Source organism: Alosa pseudoharengus, unplaced genomic scaffold, assembly GCF_046254945.1.
Source record: "Alosa pseudoharengus isolate Yale_2024_CS ecotype anadromous, Long Island Sound unplaced genomic scaffold, YU_APseudo_1.1 YU_APseudo_1.1_scf_13, whole genome shotgun sequence".
NCBI lineage: Eukaryota > Metazoa > Chordata > Actinopteri > Clupeiformes > Clupeidae > Alosa > Alosa pseudoharengus.
The window spans coordinates 32,865,183-32,883,962 of NW_027468598.1; the positions used below are offsets into that span (position 1 = coordinate 32,865,183).

At 42.0% G+C, this 18,780-nt stretch overlaps 1 protein-coding gene across 1 annotated transcript in view; it reads left to right on the plus strand.

Moving 5' to 3' along the window:
- Positions 1-8,556: 8,556 nt before the first annotated feature.
- Positions 8,557-18,780, plus strand: part of LOC143121408 (adenylate cyclase type 10-like) — a 35,245-nt gene continuing 25,021 nt past the window's right edge. The window contains exons 1-13 of the mRNA XM_076281769.1: positions 8,557-8,713; positions 8,971-9,075; positions 9,205-9,243; positions 9,413-9,556; positions 10,066-10,271; positions 10,761-10,851; positions 10,965-11,053; positions 11,439-11,630; positions 11,973-12,094; positions 13,368-13,444; positions 14,364-14,553; positions 15,221-15,276; positions 16,077-16,248. Of these exons, the coding sequence (XP_076137884.1) occupies positions 8,557-8,713; positions 8,971-9,075; positions 9,205-9,243; positions 9,413-9,556; positions 10,066-10,271; positions 10,761-10,851; positions 10,965-11,053; positions 11,439-11,630; positions 11,973-12,094; positions 13,368-13,444; positions 14,364-14,553; positions 15,221-15,276; positions 16,077-16,248 (1,640 nt within the window). The remainder of the gene's footprint in view (positions 8,714-8,970; positions 9,076-9,204; positions 9,244-9,412; positions 9,557-10,065; positions 10,272-10,760; positions 10,852-10,964; positions 11,054-11,438; positions 11,631-11,972; positions 12,095-13,367; positions 13,445-14,363; positions 14,554-15,220; positions 15,277-16,076; positions 16,249-18,780) is intronic.

Here is an 18,780-nt window from a genome sequence, read left to right on the forward strand (position 1 = left end):
TATAGGGGCTTGCAATGATAGGGGGTTGCAATGCATTGCTCCCTATCTATAGGGGCTTGCAATGCATTGCTCCTTATCTATAGGGGGTTGCAATGCATTGCTCACATGCAATATTAGCTATTGCCATTCCTGGACCACGGCCAACTACCGAGCCAAATATGATTATTCTACGTACATTAAACGCTCAATATCAAGCATTTCATTGGGTGTCCCAGTGACCTGAGTTGTAATGCTTTCATACCGCACTGGCGTCCCATAATACATACTGGTAGAACGAAAATGTAGAAATTACAGTTCCCATTAAATACACCCCAAGTACAAAAATAAAATAAGTGGACACACAGAATTGTTGATGTGCTGGCAACTAATTGTGTTTTCAGTACAGCTGAATTCTTGCCAGAGCTCACCTGGAGATGAGGCAAATATTGTGTGCCATTTCATTGCCCACTAACCTAGCAGTTGTTTATGCACCTTAAAAATGGCAATTTCCTTACTCATGCAGACATGCATTTGTGATAATACTGTTCTGCTTAGTACTTTCAGTGTCAAATTACTATATAGTCATGAGAGATAAGATAAAAAAGTGCCTTTCAATGTAGAAATGTACTGACTTTGTATGTCAGTAAATGCTTGTTTTTTTCCCCTTAGATTTGTATTATCTTCATCGGATCATTGAAAATTGTTTGTATTGGTGAACAATATTGCTTTTGTGTTAAATAAGATATGAACAATAACAAATACTAAAATATTGGGGTCCATGCAGATTCTACTATAATTGTATGGATTGTACCTTGAAAGACTGTAAGGGTCCTGTCGTGTTGTGTTTTCCCTGTTTAGTGTTTTCCTTCATGTCTGCTCCTCTTTGGGGTATACTACGAAGCACGTTAGACATATCTAGGCTATGTAGACATATCGAGGCTTGACAAAGCCTTGACTCAGGGGTATACGTTAAGTGATACTACGATAGCAGTTATGTAATATATTTGTCAAACTAGGCTTTCAGCTCAGATCTGTGCGCGTTCTCGGTGTTGGGATGACTTTGGCCAATCGTGTAGCGTGGAGACGCACAAGACCGCCTCTATTTAAAAACAATTACTTCCGCATTCATGAGCGATAGCTTAATCTACACTGCGGTCATTTTTTGTGTCTAACCTATAACATCAAATAAATCAATTGTCATCAGTTGTTGTATGGTATGCACATCCATAGTGGGATATTTGCACACACAGCACTATTAAAGCGCATTCGAGATCCAAAATGTTAGTAGAGGCGGAGCTCCACCTGTAAGATATATGACAGAATCCTACACGTGAGAACTTTGTTTTTAAGACAATTGATTGGTCAGTGTGCAGTAGATGATAACCTCCTCCCGACCAGGTTTGGTTGACAGCATAAGATACCATGGTGATATAGCGACACTAAAACAGATCCACTTTCGTGTCACAGCATAGCCTGGCTTTGAGCGCAACATACCTCGCTAACCCACTAATCGAGATTCGTAGTACACCCCCCTTGTGTCTTCCGGTTTGCTTTCTTCCTCTTGTGTCTTCCGGTTTGCTTACTTCCTGTGTCCTGTGCCATGTGATCCTTTGTTTGTTTTGCTATGTGTTTAGTTTTGCCTGTTCCCCATGTGCTTTGTGTTTACCTGCCTGTCACCTGTCTTTGTCTCCGCCCCATCTCCTTATTTGGTCTGTGCTTCCTGTCTTGTTAGTTTTCCCTCCGTTTTTGTTTCCACCTGTTCCCCGTTATTGTCTTGTTGGTCTCGTCCAGTCCTCTGTCTTTCTGTTAATTAGTCTGTTAGTTTAATTATGGTTTCCACCTGTCTTTTGTTTTACCTTGATCATTGTCCACCTGTGCCCTGTTACCCCTGTGTATGTAAACCCTCTGTCTCCTCTGTCTTTGTCAGTTATTAGTCAATGTGGGTTGTGTTACATGGTTTGTTGAGTTTGGAATAAAGATTCTTGCAATTCTAAGATTACCTTGCCTTGCCGTACTTTGCCCTGCATTTGGGTCAAGCTCTCCCCTTGGAACCGTGACAGACATTTGACAACAGGGCTCAAAGAGTGGTGCAAGATGTACCCTGACTAGAACACAGTTCTAAAATGAATAGCAGTTTAGCTGAACTGTGACAAAACTGTTACCCAATTTGAATTTGTGAACAGGTCTGTCTAGGTTCATCTAGGCTACTATTTTCTATGCATGATTTTTCAAATTGAGACAGGCAACAGCGTTTATACGGTGACGATGAAAAGAGAAAAGAGAAAAAGTCTTCATTTTTTTATTCGCGTTTAGACGAGCATTCTCGGGGGGAAATCTTTGTTTATATGAAGACGCAAGAGTATGTGATATTCGATTGGATATGCATTCCAGACCGCTGGGTGGTGGTGTGATAGAACCCCGGTACGTCACACGCAGACATTCTAATTTGACAGTTTAGCCAGAGAGGTAATCAAGGATCTTTGGTTTAGCCGTTTAGATGGAGACGCAACCTGGGTCGTCTTCAAAACTCTACATTCTGGAAGGAGTCTTCAGACTTTTGGCGGGGTCGCTGTGTAAACGAAAGGCACTTATGATAAAGTATTTTGTCGTCTTCCTTCGCAATCGTTCTCATATAAACGGCCCCTTAGAGAGAAATTTGGGAATTGCGACAAGACCCAATCAACCAAGGGAATCCTTAACCAAGGACATTCTATGATTGCCACTGATGTGAATCATCTCACAAATCACACAAACCAAATCAAATGTTAAAAAATCCCAAAAGTATCGAAATTGAGATGCTTCACTTACTATTGGTAGCCTATTGAAACAATAATGTTGGTATCGTGACAACAGGAGTTGGGGATGTGTCCCCACCAAAGCTGAGACCAAACCTACGCCCTTGATGCGGAATGTTGACGTTTTTACTGGGAAAAAGGTTTTTCCGATGCCCATGAACGCTAGTTCCACGATGAGTGCACGCACACACACACACACACACACACACACTCTGTTTATTCATTTAACCCTTAAAGGAGTACCGTCACACCAGTGTGACGGGAATGTTGAGAAATGAACGTTCTAAAGAATATCTGGGTTCATTGAATTCAACATAGAATTTTAGAACCTTCAATTGTTGCGGAACTTAGAACGTTCAAAAACCTACACCTTTAAGGGTTAAGGTTAATTTGACAGATATTTGCACATTAACACATACGCGGAGTTTGTGGGGGGGGGGGGGGGGGGGGCTGGTGGAAACGGGTAATTGTTTCATACATTAGTGAAATACGTCTGGCATGACCAGATATTTTTAAAATAATTTAAATAACACCAAACAACAATATAAGGAACTGGCTGCGGTTGATGATGGGAGCAGCCAGGTTTTCTTCTCTTGCGATCCTTTACATCGAAAGTGACATTACGGCCAACCTGATGAGGCATGCGGGACGCAAAAATCGAAAATTATTGTTGCACTAGTATAGACATCTTGCCGTGCCAACGTTGAAATAAAGGTTGCCTAAATGCCATGTATATAAATGTCCTGTCAGCTTACTAATTGATTTTGCGTTGTGTGTAGATTTGGAATTTTTATTCCACTTTGTTTAAACAGCAAAGTGGCGAAGCCTCGTTGGAACTGGCTGGTGAATGAGACGTGCGTAGGCCTGGCTAGATACACCATGACCCTTTTTGTGCATCTAGGCCTATACTGATCGCTGTGGATTACTCTTTTTCGTGTCATTGGATTACAGCCAAATATTAATATTTTTGTCTTAACGTAATGGCGCGATTGCGCTTCGTTTCGGCGTTAGGAGAGGCAGACTGTAGGTGAACACTTCCTTTGATTCTTGGAGTTATCGCTATGATTTAGGTCTGCCCTGCGCTCAAAAGTCTACAGTTTGGAGTTTACTTACTTTGCCTTTGTAGAATCGAATTTGAGTTTTCAATGATTCGTTCTCCTTAGCATACATGAACCGATGCATGTTGTTATTTAAAACTCCACTCTGCTAGGTGGCTATAGGCTATATAGGCTAGTTCTGTAGCGCCGAGGCGATTTACTCCCGTGTTGGACTTTCCCCTGTGTCGCGCGTGTGTGTGTGTGCGCGCGAGAGTGTCTGTGTCTCCTTCTCTCTTCTGTGTCATAGAATCAGGGCTCTCAAGTGTCACGCATTGAGAGTGACAGTCACTCATTTCAGTCTTTTGTCACGCTCTCCCGCCACACATTGTATTTCTCACGCAGAAAAACTATTTATATATTTAATATGCTGCGGCAGCGCCCAAAATGTCTCTGGCCACGTCTCATGTCTCAAACGTCTCATGTCTCAAACGTCTCATGTCTCTAGCTCATCAGGACTCTGAAGCACAGGGCCCTTGCAAAGAGCCCCTTTCAGGTCCACAAAGGCCCTCTCCTGCTCCTCCCCCCACTGACCCTGAGGATTGCCGTCCTTTCGGGTGAGGTCAGTAAGAGGTGATGCTCGGCTAGCAAAATCCGGAATGAACTTCCGGTACCAACCTACCAGGCCAAGAAATGACCGGACAGCCTTCTTGGTCCGAGGTCTCTGGCAGTTCCGCACCGCCTCCACTTTGTCCTGCTGTGGCCGGATGACCCCCCGACCCAGCACATACCCCAGGTAGCGAACCTCCTCCTGGGCAATGGCGCACTTCCGGGGATGAATGGTGAGGCCTGCCTGCTTGAGCTTGTTGAGCACCTCCTCCAGGTGTTGCAAATGTTCCCCCCAGGTGGCGCTGTACACCACAATGTCATCCAAATAGGCAGCTGCAAACAACTCAGTTCCAGAGAGCACAATGTCCATCAGCCGCTGAAAAGTGGCCGGCGCCCCCTGCAGGCCAAATGGCATGACATTGAAGTGGTACAGGCCCTGGCGAGTGCGGAATGCTGTGTAGGGCTTGGTCTCCTCAGTCAATGGGACCGCGCCGGTCTCACTATGGAACCGGCAGGAATTTAGCGCGGCTCCCCTGGAGTTGAGCCTGCCACTTATCAGCCAATCAAAAATAGCGAGAGGGGCTACACAATAGCCAATCAGAAAATAACTGTATTGTATATGGGTAAGATTTAACGCAACAACCAATGAAAAACGCGTATCCTGGAATTGTTGAACGTGAATTATTGAACGTGAACCTGTTACTTACTTCTTCCAAGTTTCGTTCACCTTGGAGCTTCGAGCATCAGTTCATGGTTTCAGCACAGAGTAAGTCATCTTTTAATGTTACAACAAATCCACAACTTGATTGACACAAACAATGACAACGTGACTGCTGCTATAGAGAATGTTTCCCAGATAATTAGCATCAGTTCAGGACTGTCTGTAACTTAGCCAACAGTTTCACAGCCTGTTCATTGACAACACTTGCTCAGAACAAGTAGGCCTAGCCTATGCCTAGTCATACTTTCGTTCACACGATGACTGACATATTGTCACATTCTAAACATCTCTCTCTCCAAATAGGCTTAATCATTTTATTAGCACTAAACAAATTAAAGTGTATTGCATAGCCTATTGTTATGGGTCACTTTTAAAATCACGTCATATTATATAATTATATCCTGGCCGTGGATGCATTAATCATTGCATCTGTATTCAAAAATGTCTGGTAAAAAACAATTAAGCATCCTCTCATTCACCCTGAGAGGAAAGCCCCCCAAAAGGTCCAGGTTAGTGGATGCTCAGAAGTGGTGAAAAGGCCCATTATTGAATTGTCAGTGCCATGTGTCAAATCATTTCTTTTGCAGATCCGAGCAATTATAAATTATACTTTTGCCCCATTTTGACTTAGGAGGGCATTGCTCCTACATACTTTAGCCAATAATCAAACGTCTGCTCTCTTTTGGAAAGCTGAGACACTGTTGGAAAACAATTAGAATAACTGTGTGATATACTGTCACAAAGTTACAAAGGCTAGATTATTCTTTTATTTTTCTACCGGATAACAAGCATCTTTGAACTGACCACATTTCAGCCCTCTAGGTCTTGACTTGATATGACTTGAGTCCTAGCATTAGGTCTTGTCATGCTGTGTGCAAAAGTAGATCAATATAGAATGACAACATGAGTACTTTAGACCATTATTTGCCAAGGTATGCTCATGCATTTGGTAAAATGCCCTATGAAAACTTCCCATAGGACTTTGGGTTATCCAAAATGCATACTGGCAATCAAATGCTTACTGCATATGAACCCCACATAAGCATAATCTTGGCCTCAAATGAAAGGTAATACTCTGAAGTTTCATGCTTGCATTTGGATTGTAGGCTACTTCAGGTTCTGATATGACTACAGTAGATATGGAATAATTACAAAAAATTGGGGATTGTCGACGGGGAATGTCACTCTTGCCTGTCCTCAAAACTTGAGAGCCCTGCCCTGCATTAGAGGAACTGATCATCATACCAAGCACACTCGCTGTTTAAAGTCATACACCACGGTAAACTAAAACTAAAATGTTACAAAGGTGGCAAAAATAATATAGGGTATTATTAGCCATGACATTACTAGGCTATGAATTGTTCGTTCGTTCATTTTTATTTTATTTTTTTTTGGGGGGGGTTTACAAACTTATGTTCTGTAAACATTAATTTCTCTACTCATCACCTATTTGGTGTATTTGTTACAGCCATTTTGATGTATTTATTTACATTCATTAAATAATAATCACAGAACTAAGATGCGCAAAAGGTCCAGAAACATTTTTCTTCATAACTGTGTTGTCAAATGAGTGTAAATACTTGTGGGAAGTGTGTGAAGTCTGTAAGTGATTACGAATAACATCACAGCGTCACATTTGCTGTATAATTGAACACCACACACATTTTTGATCTGCTTGAGTTTGATAACGATCTGAGGGTTGTTGATCTCTTCCAGCTCTACAACTTGTTTCCTGGAATTCTTGACCGTCTTCCTGGAAAGCACAGAGGCATGTTTGCGTTGCTGCAGGACGCTCAAGCTTATGTGAAGAGGGAGGCAGACACCCGAATTAAGCATCTGGATGTCATGTCAACTCCACCCCACAGGACTATATTGAGGCCTTCATGATTAAAATGATCCAAGTAAAAGTGCTTTGGGGGTAAAGATAATGGCTAAATGCTACTGCTGATGACACTATTCCTAATGGACAACACAGAAATATCTTTTTGGATGCTGCTTATTATCTGTGTTGATTTTTGACAATCCAGGCCTACTCCTCAGCTGCTTATAAAGCCGCAATTAGAGGACATCCCCACTAGAGGACCACATTTGCCTATTTTTAAACATTTTAGATGGATAACTAGATAGTGAGACTTGGATTATGCTGAGGTACTGTACCTTATGTGCTGTAAGGAAGATGTATTACCCTTATATTTGTTTAGCCTAAGGCATTTAAAACTCTGTAATATAGGATGATTATGATAAATCTATTTTTATTTAAAGCACTTGGTGGTTGGGGATCATATGATTATTTTAAGCCGTCACTCAAACTCCTCATTGTTGAAATGGTCATTACTGTTGACTCCACTGTTGATGTGAGTTTCTGTGTCTATTTCAGGAGAAGGACGTCCCAAATAGTGAGTTCCATTATAACAACCTGCTGGGCAGTGTGTGGAACCTGTTGATAGATGAAAAACGCTACACATTACTCAACTCAACCGATTTATGCATCAGTGTGTTCTACGTGCCAATAAATGAGCCAATATTGGTATCACTGCCTGCTCTCTGTGTGGTTTTCACTGCATGGCAGTCTTGGGTAGTAATGATAATAATAATAATAATAATAATAATAAATAATAATACATTTGATTTATAATGCACTTTTCATTTACATCATGTTCAGTATGGAAATGTTTAAGCATGAATAAGAATATAGACAATGGAGCAGAGTGTGGAAAAGACAATGGAGTTGGCCATAGCCAATGCACCTTGTATTTCAACATTGGGCTATATCATAGGGGCTATAAATAAAGTTTGATTGACTGATTGATTGATTGATTAATTGAATGAATGAATGGAGAAGGGTGGAAAGGGTAGGGCAGTGTGGCATGAGTAAGCTAATATAAGTAGCAATAAGTATATAAGTAGTAGCCTAATAAAAAAATACCCTTTACCAGTATTTCCTCCCATTTGACCCCCAAGTGATAGTCCCAGACTTAGCATTATAGAAAATCTAAGTGTGAAAATGGATTGTGAAAATTTGAAGACAAAATAATCTTGTTCCTTAGACTCTATACTAGCAAAATATGCAACAACAACAAAAAAATCAATTTTTACAAGAAAATCCAGCAGGATTACACAAGACACCCTACGTTAGCCTAGGCCTTCTCATTCAACTCAAGTTCTGAGGCGTTCCAATGAATGAACGATCGATGCAACAGCAGTTCATGCTTAGCAACAGAGAGTTGATTATGTGGCACCTTATTTGTGAAAACTAATCTCGTCTGCTTTTGATTTGTGGCACATTGGTGCTGACAAGCTTGGATGTCTTTGGCTGACATTAGCTAGATTGACTGGATCAAAAGACCGATTTAATTAGGCTAATTTAGCTATTTTAATGGTCTAATGTTAAGGCTAGGTTAAACTAGCGCGAATTAACATGGGCAAAGTAAAGGGGGGTAGCAAACAGGGGGATAGCAAAAACAAGATTAGTAGTATTGCGGCACATGTACCCGATTTGGTCGTCTACAGTGACTTCAGGAGGATACCTTATGTGGAACACTTCAATGGCGTGTTATTATTTGCAGATGTGTCAGGTCTGTGGTCAATTTTGCTCTTAAAGTTACCAACGAATAACGTTAGCATAAATTTAACTAGAAAGATTGCCAAGCCAGGCTAACTATCATAGCTAGCACTATGGTATAGATACCTGTCAAAGCAATGCTAACTTAGCTTGTTATATAGGTTATCATAGCGTTGTTTACAACTACATGTAGGCTAGTATATGGACTGTTACAACATTACTATAACCTTATTATATATTTATTTAACACACACGTTTTGATTTGTTTAGGGTTTACTGCATTAACTGAGAGATTCAGTATGTGTAGCAAGAAGGGCTATGGAGCTGATGAGTTGACCCGCACTCTCAACAGCTACATTGGAGATATAGTATCTCGTAAGCTATAGTTATAGGGTCTCCCGGGAGGCTACTATATTGTTGGTTATGTGCCACTCTTTGGCAGTTAGCACAACATACAGCTGCTCTAAACTCAGATGCCACACTAAACACTGACTATTTTTGCAGATATCTTGGCTGCAGGAGGAGATATTCTAAACTATGCGGGTAACAGCCCATCCAATTAATAATAATCTGAATCTGTGAATAAACTGATGTTATGAAGTTAATGTACCTGGTTTGCACTGTAAATCAGTCTATAGGCATCAACATATTTAGTTCACAGGTTTCTGGGCTTGACTATACAGTACGTCACATCTGATATTTGTCTTCACAGGGGACGCCATTTTGGCTCTGTGGACAGTGGAGCGATCACGAATCAGTGAGCTCATCTCTATGGTTGTCAAATGCGGCCTTAACATTCAGGCCAACTGTGGTGTTCGAGAGACAGATGTCGGCTCTGTGTTGCGAGTTAAAATAGGTGCACAGCATATCTTCTAGATTTCATACATCATCAGTTCACCACAGAGCTCTTTAAGAAGCTTAGGGGTTTTTACAGTCAGTCTAGGGTTAGGCATAGTAGTGCAAGGGCAGGCAAGCTCATGATGGTCATGATGGCAGGCAAGCACAACTTTTTCGTAATGATCAATGACCTTTGCATGTTAAAGAGGATCCTTGCAACAATAAAGGAATACATCAATTAAAAAATGGTATTGCTTATCACATTAGATAGAAATTGTCATTGATTAGAGGCTCATAGACACTAGGGTTAAAACAAGCATTAAAGAAAGACACACTTAAAGCGACATTAAATCATAGACACTTGCATAAATGTCCCTTTACACTACTTATGATATTTTGAATGACTGAAAATTTTATGTGCTCATTAAAATCTCATATCTTCATAGTTATGTGTGAAGGAATTGTTATGAATCGCTATTTAATTGTATCTGAAAGTCTATTCCGTTTCATGCTTCTTTTTCTGTGCAGGCATATCAGCAGGAAAACTGTCCAAAGTGATCATGGGAAATGAAGAGAATCAGTACTTTGTGGTGATTGGACGAGCTGTGGATGAGGTGCGGCTGGCTGAGGGATTGGCTGTCGCTGGCAACATCATCCTGTCGCCTAATGCCTGGGAGCTGTGTGACCGAGCCAACATAGCAGTTGACCACTTTGAGGATGAACGTGCTGTGAAGGTTAGACCAGTCATATCTTTCATCTCCCCCTGAGCACTGGTCACCTCTCTCTCATAGTGCTTAATTGGTGAGCACTGGTCACCTCTCTGTCATAGTGCTTAATTGGTGACTGGTCACCTCTCTGTCATAGTGCTTAATTGGTGAGCACTGGTCACCTCTCTGTCATAGTGCTTAATTGGTGAGCACTGGTCACCTCTCTGTCATAGTGCTTAATTGGTGACTGGTCACCTCTCTGTCATAGTGCTTAATTGGTGAGCACTGGTCACCTCTCTGTCATAGTGCTTAATTGGTGAGCACTGCTCACCTCACTGTCATAGTGCTTAATTGGTGAGCACTGGTCACCTCTTTGTCCTAGTGCTTAATTGGTAGTTGCTCCCATTTTCTTAGCACTAGATTGTTTTATGTTTTAGAGACTTATAGTCGAGATGCTATCAGACACTGTGCATGGAGATGAAATTAAATCCAATTTCCTTGCTAATCTCCAAACAGGTGCGATACATCAAGCGGGACCCAACTTTTTCTGTGGAGAAATATATGGAATCCGTTGGCAACAATGTGGAGCATGAAGACAAGATTCAGGGTAAGAAAAGTCAGCTGAGTGAATTCATTATACTTTCAAGACACTTTTAATTTGATCTGACTCTGATAATATTGTACTGTTCCACTCTGATGACCATTCGTGAATGAATTCAGGTTGTGTGAGAAAAGCCTCCAGACTGATGCCCAATGAGGAGCGTGAAAAGTTTCTTCAAAAGTACATCATGAAGACTGTACTGCAGAAGGTAACATGATTTAGAGAGAGTCATGACGACTGCGTCATATCAGTGACCCTCGAGGGGTTACAGTACTTTATCATATCTGTAAATGTTCAAATAGCATGACAGGCAGGTTTTAGCTAGAATGTAATTCTCTGAGGAATAGACTGTTCTTAAATGCATTGAACTCTGGGTCTTAACCAAACTGTCCTCTCTTATTCCACTTCAAATCAGAAAAGAAGAACAGTGGAAAAAGAAGGACAAAAGGAAGGATATAATGATAATGAAAAAAATATGATATATAGATAGCTAGAGAGAAAACAAAACCAAAAGAAAAAAGAAACAGACATACCCTCTCAGTTTACCAATGTGCTGAGCTTGCATCCCAGAGCCTGCTCTCTCTGTCTGTCAGATCGATGCCAACCAGCCGTTGGAGTACCTGTCGGAGATGAGGCCGGCCACTATTGTGTTTGTCAACCTGCAGTTCAAAGGCACTGAGGCCGATGCCGAGCAGTGCCTGGCCATCCACGTGGCCGCCATCAGCCTCAGCAAGCAGATGGTCAAGCACCATGGCCGAATCAACAAGGTGTTCATGTTCGACAAGGTAAATCACAGCTGGCTCAGTCCCCCTAGAGGAATGTGAAGAATTCTGTAAGACATGCTATAAGGCATTGGCTATAAGATTTCAAATGTACAAAATGTAGTGTATGAGGTTATTATTTAACTTCAACTTAAATAATCACGGTGTAGTTAATAGGGTTTGCAAGTATATTTTTTATAGTTCTTCATACTGCCTTTTAAAATAGGAAATGAATTAGCTTCTTTACAATGCATATTTGTCAACCCCCATTCCATTGCATTGATTTTGAGAGGTTGAATATTAGTGTTGTTGACATCTGATATGAGCTCATGTAAGGCCAGTGTTGCTGTGCTGTGTTCCGGTCAGGGCTGTACGTTTCTGTGTTTGTTCGGCCTGCCCGGGGACAAGCGGGAGGACGAGAGCACCCATGCCCTGCAGGCGGCCTACGGTGCCTACGAGAGCTGCCAGAAGGAGATCCGGAGCTTAAGGTCAGCCAATCAGAGGGGACCGCAGGTCCTGTGCAAAATGTGCCCAACACGCACAGAACAGAGAGACTCTAGACCAGCTAGTTGGTCATGTTTTAGTGTGCTGGAATTAACATGGCAGAACAGAGCGCCTCTAGACCAGCTAGTTGGTCATGTTTTAGTGTGCTGGAATTCACAGGCATCGACACATGTATGAGTCAATCAATCAATCAATCAATGCCTTTATTTGTCCCCCAGTGGGGCAATTTGTTTCACAGCAGTAGAAGCACACAAAATTACAACAACAACAAAAAAAACCCACAAATACACAGTATAATAAATAACATAATGCACATCCTGATCAAATAATGGGTAAACTACTTTTTCCTCCTGCCGTTTAGAATAGAGAGACAGCAGAAGGAACAAAGGAGTGTTCTGTGTGATGCTTCTCTCTCTCTGTGACGGGATTCTTGATGCTGTCTCTCTCTCTCTCTGGCACATTTCTCTCTCTGTGACGGGATTCTTGATGCTGTCTCTCTCTCTCTCTGGCACATTTCTCTCTCTGTGACGGGATTCTTGATGCTGTCTCTCTCTCTCTCTGGCACATTTCTCTCTCTGTGACGGGATTCTTGATGCTGTCTCTCTCTCTCTCTGGCACATTCTCTCTGTGACGGGATTCTTGATGCTGTCTCTCTCTCTCTCTGGCACATTCTCTCTGTGACGGGATTCTTGATGCTGTCTCTCTCTCTCTCTGGCACATTCTCTCTATGACGGGATTCTTGATGCTGTCTCTCTCTCTCTCTGGCACATTCTCTCTCTGTGACGGGATTCTTGATGCTGTCTCTCTCTCTCTCTGGCACATTCTCTCTGTGACGGGATTCTTGATGCTGTCTCTCTCTCTCTCTGGCACATTCTCTCTGTGACGGGATTGTTGATGCTGTCTCTCTCTCTCTCTGGCACATTCTCTCTCTGTGACGGGATTCTTGATGCTGTCTCTCTCTCTCTCTGGCACATTTCTCTCTCTGTGACGGGATTCTTGATGCTGTCTCTCTCTCTCTCTGGCACATTTCTCTCTCTGTGACGGGATTCTTGATGCTGTCTCTCTCTCTGGCACATTTCTCTCTCTGTGACGGGATTCTTGATGCTGTCTCTCTCTGGCACATTTCTCTCTCTGTGACGGGATTCTTGATGCTGTCTCTCTCTCTGTGGCACATTTCTCTCTCTTTGACGGGATTCTTGATGCTGTCTCTCTGTCTGATGTGTTTCTCTGATGTGTTTCTGCTGTGCACGGTTTCAGGACGGTCTCTGTTGGAGTGACCACAGGGCCTGTCTTCTGTGGAGTTGTTGGGCATACACTACGGCATGAGTACACAGGTACATATGCATGGACACTCATGCACCCGCACACTTACACACACATTTCTTAAAGGAGAATTCCGGTGTGATTTTGACCTAAAGTGTTTTGAAACATGATACCGAGTGTGAACGTATGTCTCATAGCCCATCTCGGCCTGTCCCCTGCACTCCGAAATCTGGCGCTAGTTAGCCGATGCTACCAACAAGGCGGTCAATGGTGGTGCCTCGGCATCGGCATAGCCATGCAAATAAATCACTGTTTTACACCATTTACGAGGCTCAATGTATCTCCACACTTCATTGGTAGACTTCCGAGGGCCCTGACATTTAAAACGAGACATTGAGAACTTTGAAAAAGCACTGGTAGTTTACTTACAAGACGATTTATACAGACAGTATCTTCACGAAGTTTAGCGTTTGCAGCCATCTTTAGTCACGATAAGTCGAGCGACGAGTAAGAATGAACAGGTATGATAAGGGATCAGATTCCAAAAATAATTCTGTGGAAATGCATGGATTACAGTTTCTTCCAGTAGCAGCAACTGGAATCCATGCATTTCCACAGAATTATTTTTGGAATCTTATCCCTTATCATACCTGTTCATTCTTACTCGTCGCTCAACTTATCGTGACTAAATTCAAGATGGCTGCAAACGCTAAACTTTGAGAAGATACTGTCTCGGTATCATGTTTCAAAACACTTTAGGTCAAAATCACACCGGAATTCTCCTTTAAAGCCATACTAATACCAACTACTAAACTGTAGGCCTACTATACTATACTATGTTACTAACTATGCTATAGTTATAATATAACAATCCTACACTATACTACGATACTGTATATTGTAATGTATTGTAATGTAACATATTGTAATGTATTGTAATGTAATGTAATGTAATGTAATGTTAATGTTATCTGATCCTGTGCCATGCAGTGATTGGTAAAAAGGTGAACCTGGCGGCACGTCTGATGATGCACTACCCCGGCATGGTGTCATGTGACACAGAGACGCACAACTACTCCAGACTGCCCCAGGCCTACTTCACTGAGCTGCCCAAGAAGGCCATGAAGGGGGTCAGAGACCCCGGGCCCATCTACCAGTTCACCGCCAGGAAAGTCAGGATGTGAGTGGGAAATGCCCCCTACAGCCTCAGGCATGAGCTGGAACTGCAGCATGTGGCCTTATGGCATGGCTGGGAATGGGGGCGTTAGGCATTTGGAGTATGCTGTTGTTGTTTGAAGTGAATTGGTTGGAGAAACTATGTTTGGTATTTTGATGTGCTCGCTGAGGTATTTCAGTGCAATTACTCTTCAGAAAACGTGACAAAGATTTCAGCAGACCTCATTATATGGCCATTATTTGACTGAATGTTCTGCAAAACTCACTCACACCACTTGTTGTGTCATGACTGCACCAACGCCTCATTAATCCCATTCATTCCACAATGACTTTCTTATCTCACGTGGAATTTACAGAACAAGCTAAGGTGTTGCAGTAGTTCTCTAGTGACTGTGACTGATAAATTTACAGTACAAGCTAAGGTGTTGCAGTAGTTCTGTAGTGACTGTGACTGATGAATTTACAGTACAAGCTAAGGTGTTGCAGTAGTTCTCTAGTGACTGTGACTGATGGATTTACAGTACAAGCTAAGGTGTTGCAGTAGTTCTCTAGTGACTGTGACTGACAGATTTACAGTACAAGCTAAGGTGTTGCAGTAGTTCTCTAGTGACTGTGACTGATGGATTTTCTAAGTCTTCATCTTCATCTGTATCTTGTTTATGTTTTTGAAGAACTGTCGGTCAGTCCCCCATGTCCGTGGAGAGACAGAAAGAGTATCCACTTCTCGGTGAGTCAGTACTTGTCAGCTGCTGATTAATTATCTGTAACTAATTCATCACAGTGTTTCCCACAGAATTTAATTCTATTTGTGGTGGTAGGTTTGCAGAATTAACTTGAATGCAACAGTTGCAAATTAGTGCAGCGTGGTTATGATGCTAACCAGATTTAAGCACAATTTAGTACAACCTGGAAAATCATTGTGTGGTGGTCAATGTTGATATTGTGGTGGGCCACCACAAATAAGTCAATGTACGGGAAACACTGCATCATATGATTTCACTCAGTTGAAATGGTAGAGGTATCTGTCATAATCCAGAAAATGTTCTTAATATTCTGTCAGTGTGGCAACATCTGGCCACCTATAACTGTATTTGTGTGTGTGCGTGCACATGAACCTTCAGTGTAGCCTTAGCATTACACACAGGGGATGTAGTGGAGGCTAAACGCAAGTAAGCACAGTTTATCCACCTCTGAAATTTCAGAAACTTTCTTTTGAAAGTTTATCCACCTCTCAAAAGAGTTTATTCATTAATTGCAACTTTTAACATTCAAAAATCACACTGTATTATCCACATTCACAATATGTACACTCATCAACACTCAAGGAACCATTTAATACAACTGGTATTGTTATAAACATTGGACAATAACCTCCACCATCATCAAACATGTTCTGAATGCCTTTTTCACCGTGATCACAGAATTCATAGTTTACCCACCTCTTATTTTACCACTACATCCCTGATTACACAGAACAAAACTGACAGGTAAAATAAGCTGAATGGCGTCCCGCTTTACCCTTGCCAGGTCGGGAGAAAGAGATGGAGCTTTACTCCAGAATGGTGAAGAGTTTCCTGGAGGGCAGAGCCTCAGACACACACACCTACAACAACGTTGTGATCTTCGGGGGCGGCAGCGGCTACGGCAAGAGCCATCTCTTGGCTGAAGTGGTCTACAGAGCCAGCAGGGGAAGCCTCAGGTGACTTCTCTCCATATCACTCACACTAGTTCTGGTTCCATTTCTGTCACATTATTTATTTTTTTATGTGAACCATAATTTCTCGATTATTAACCAAGGTTTATACATGGATTTTGCTAAACTGCAGTCAGGGATTGTGCAGTATGTCACGTTTGTTTATGTTTATGTTGATATTTAAATTTATTAGCAGATGATTTTGTGCAAATAAACGTACATTATATTTTAACCAAGGACCAAATGAAACACACCAGAGAGGTAACTCACCCCTACCTTCAGTATTCCCAGAGAAATTCCACGCAGGGTTTCGTTTTTGTTTGGGGGACAGGCTGCCCCCACTTTGTTTGTTTCCAGTTTTCGGAGCCTGGATTGCCTACAGAAACCATGTTTTACAGTGTACTCACAGAATGGGCAGCTAGCAGCTCCTGTTTACGTTGTTGTGTGTGGTGTCATAAGCTACTTGGACCTTGAATTTCCCTTGGGGATCAATAAAGTATCTATCTACAGTATCTATCTATCTATCTAGGGGTTGTGAGAAGATGATTGATGAATGTGACAAAGAATCTTATGGCCTTGAAATCGCATAAAATCCCTGACTGCACCTTTAACTAGATGTACCGCAGAGCGGTACAAAATATGACCGCCGCCCAGTCAAGCACATTTTTTCCAGAAAAATAAGTTACGCTTGTCAAATTGTGTTCATTTCCTACTTTGTTCCTTTTTTGTGTGTTTGTAATTGAGTGTGTGCAGAGTGTGTGGTTGTTTTTGTGTATATGTGTTTTGTGTGTGTTTTTGTGTGTGTGTGTGTGTGCGTGTGTTTGTGTATGTAGGTGTGTTTGTATGTGTGGGTGTGTGTATGTGTGTTTATGTGTTTGTGTGCGTGTTTGTGCGTGTTGTGTGTGTGCATGTATGTGTGTGTGCATGTGTAGTGTGTGTGTGTTTTTTTGTATGTGTGTATGTGTGTGTGTGTGTGCATGTGTGTGTGTCTTTATGTATGTGTACATAAATAAAGCAAATCAGGGAACCACCTACTCTTTGCGATAAGTGCCATGGGATCTTTAACAACCATGGTGAGTCAGGACCTCAATTTAACATTCATGCAAAGGAAAACATCTCCTGCAATACAGTGTCACTGCAATAGGACATTGGGATTGATATTTGTTTAGTGGCTTTTGGCCACAGGGAAGAGTGCCACCTACTGGCCAGCAAAGTTAGGGTATCTGCTGGTCTGGCTACTGGCTAGAAACAAAAGGTTAAAGGCATATAGGATTCTAACTGTCTCACTGAATTGCATTATGCACACTCAATTCTCACTGGTATCTGCTAGACAACAAGTACCAAAACATGATTAGTTCATAGATTTCACATGTGAAATACATTTTATACAACCCCACCCCTATCTTGCCTGTTCATAATTCTGAGAAATTCTTGAATTGTGTGCATGTGTGCATGTACGTGTTTATGTTTGTGTGTGTGTGTGTGTGTGTGTGTGTGTGTGTGTGTGTGTGTGTGTGTGTGTGTGTGTTTGTGTGCGTGCGTGCATGTACTTGTGGGTGTGCCTGTGTGAGTGCCTGTGTGTGTGCATGTGCATGTGCATTCATGCATACATCAGAGTTTCCGCTAGAAAAAAATGGTGCCGGTCAAAGTGCCCGGCAGAGGTTTCATTTTCCGGACATTTTGATGATATGCCGGTCAAATATCCTATTATCGCTTCTTAATTAGTCAAGTTGAGGAAAACTGGAGACAGGCTATGTAGCTTAAAGGGACACCAGGCAACGTTTTCGTGTTAATTAATCATCTTCGTAAGTCGGTATATGGTTAAATGACTCATTACGGGGCGAATGAAGGCTCTCTCACCCGCCCCTACTGCCTGTAGGAAGAATATCCCACTTGCAAGTTCGGTGTATCCTACCCGCCGACCGAAGCAGGATCAGTTTACAGCACAGAGGCAGGCTAACGAAACGCTAGAGATTGTTGCAAACGTGTGTATAATGGCAGAGCCGGCGAAGAAGCAGCGAAAACCCTTGACGGAAGACGCAAAGAAAAGGAAAAGAGCCTCAGACCGATCGAGGGGGAGTTTCGTAGAGAAAAAGCATCAGGCTTGCCTGGTGTCCCTTTAAAGAATGACATAATCAGGCTGAATAGAATGCAACATATTCATTAGCCTAACTTACGTAAACATGCCTAACAAGATCTAGCCAGTATCTATGTTTTCATTAACAGCAAGAGTGCGTTTCGTTCATTGTTTTAACCCATTTACTCCTAAAATGCCTGCTAAAAACGCCTATAGAATCCTATGGCATTCTAGACTAAATAACCTTATTTCCTGAGGGTTTTCTGAAAACATACTAAAAATTGTCAACGTCTACCAAAATGTAATATCTAAGCCTCTGTAGCACCTAGAAACATGAAATAAAAAGCATGCTGCGCTACGCAGCATCCAGCGGGAGGGTCAATGTTGCGCTACGCAGCATCCAGCGGGAGGGTCAATGTTGCGTCATGCAGCATCCAGCGCGAATGGGTTAAAAAGGCTAC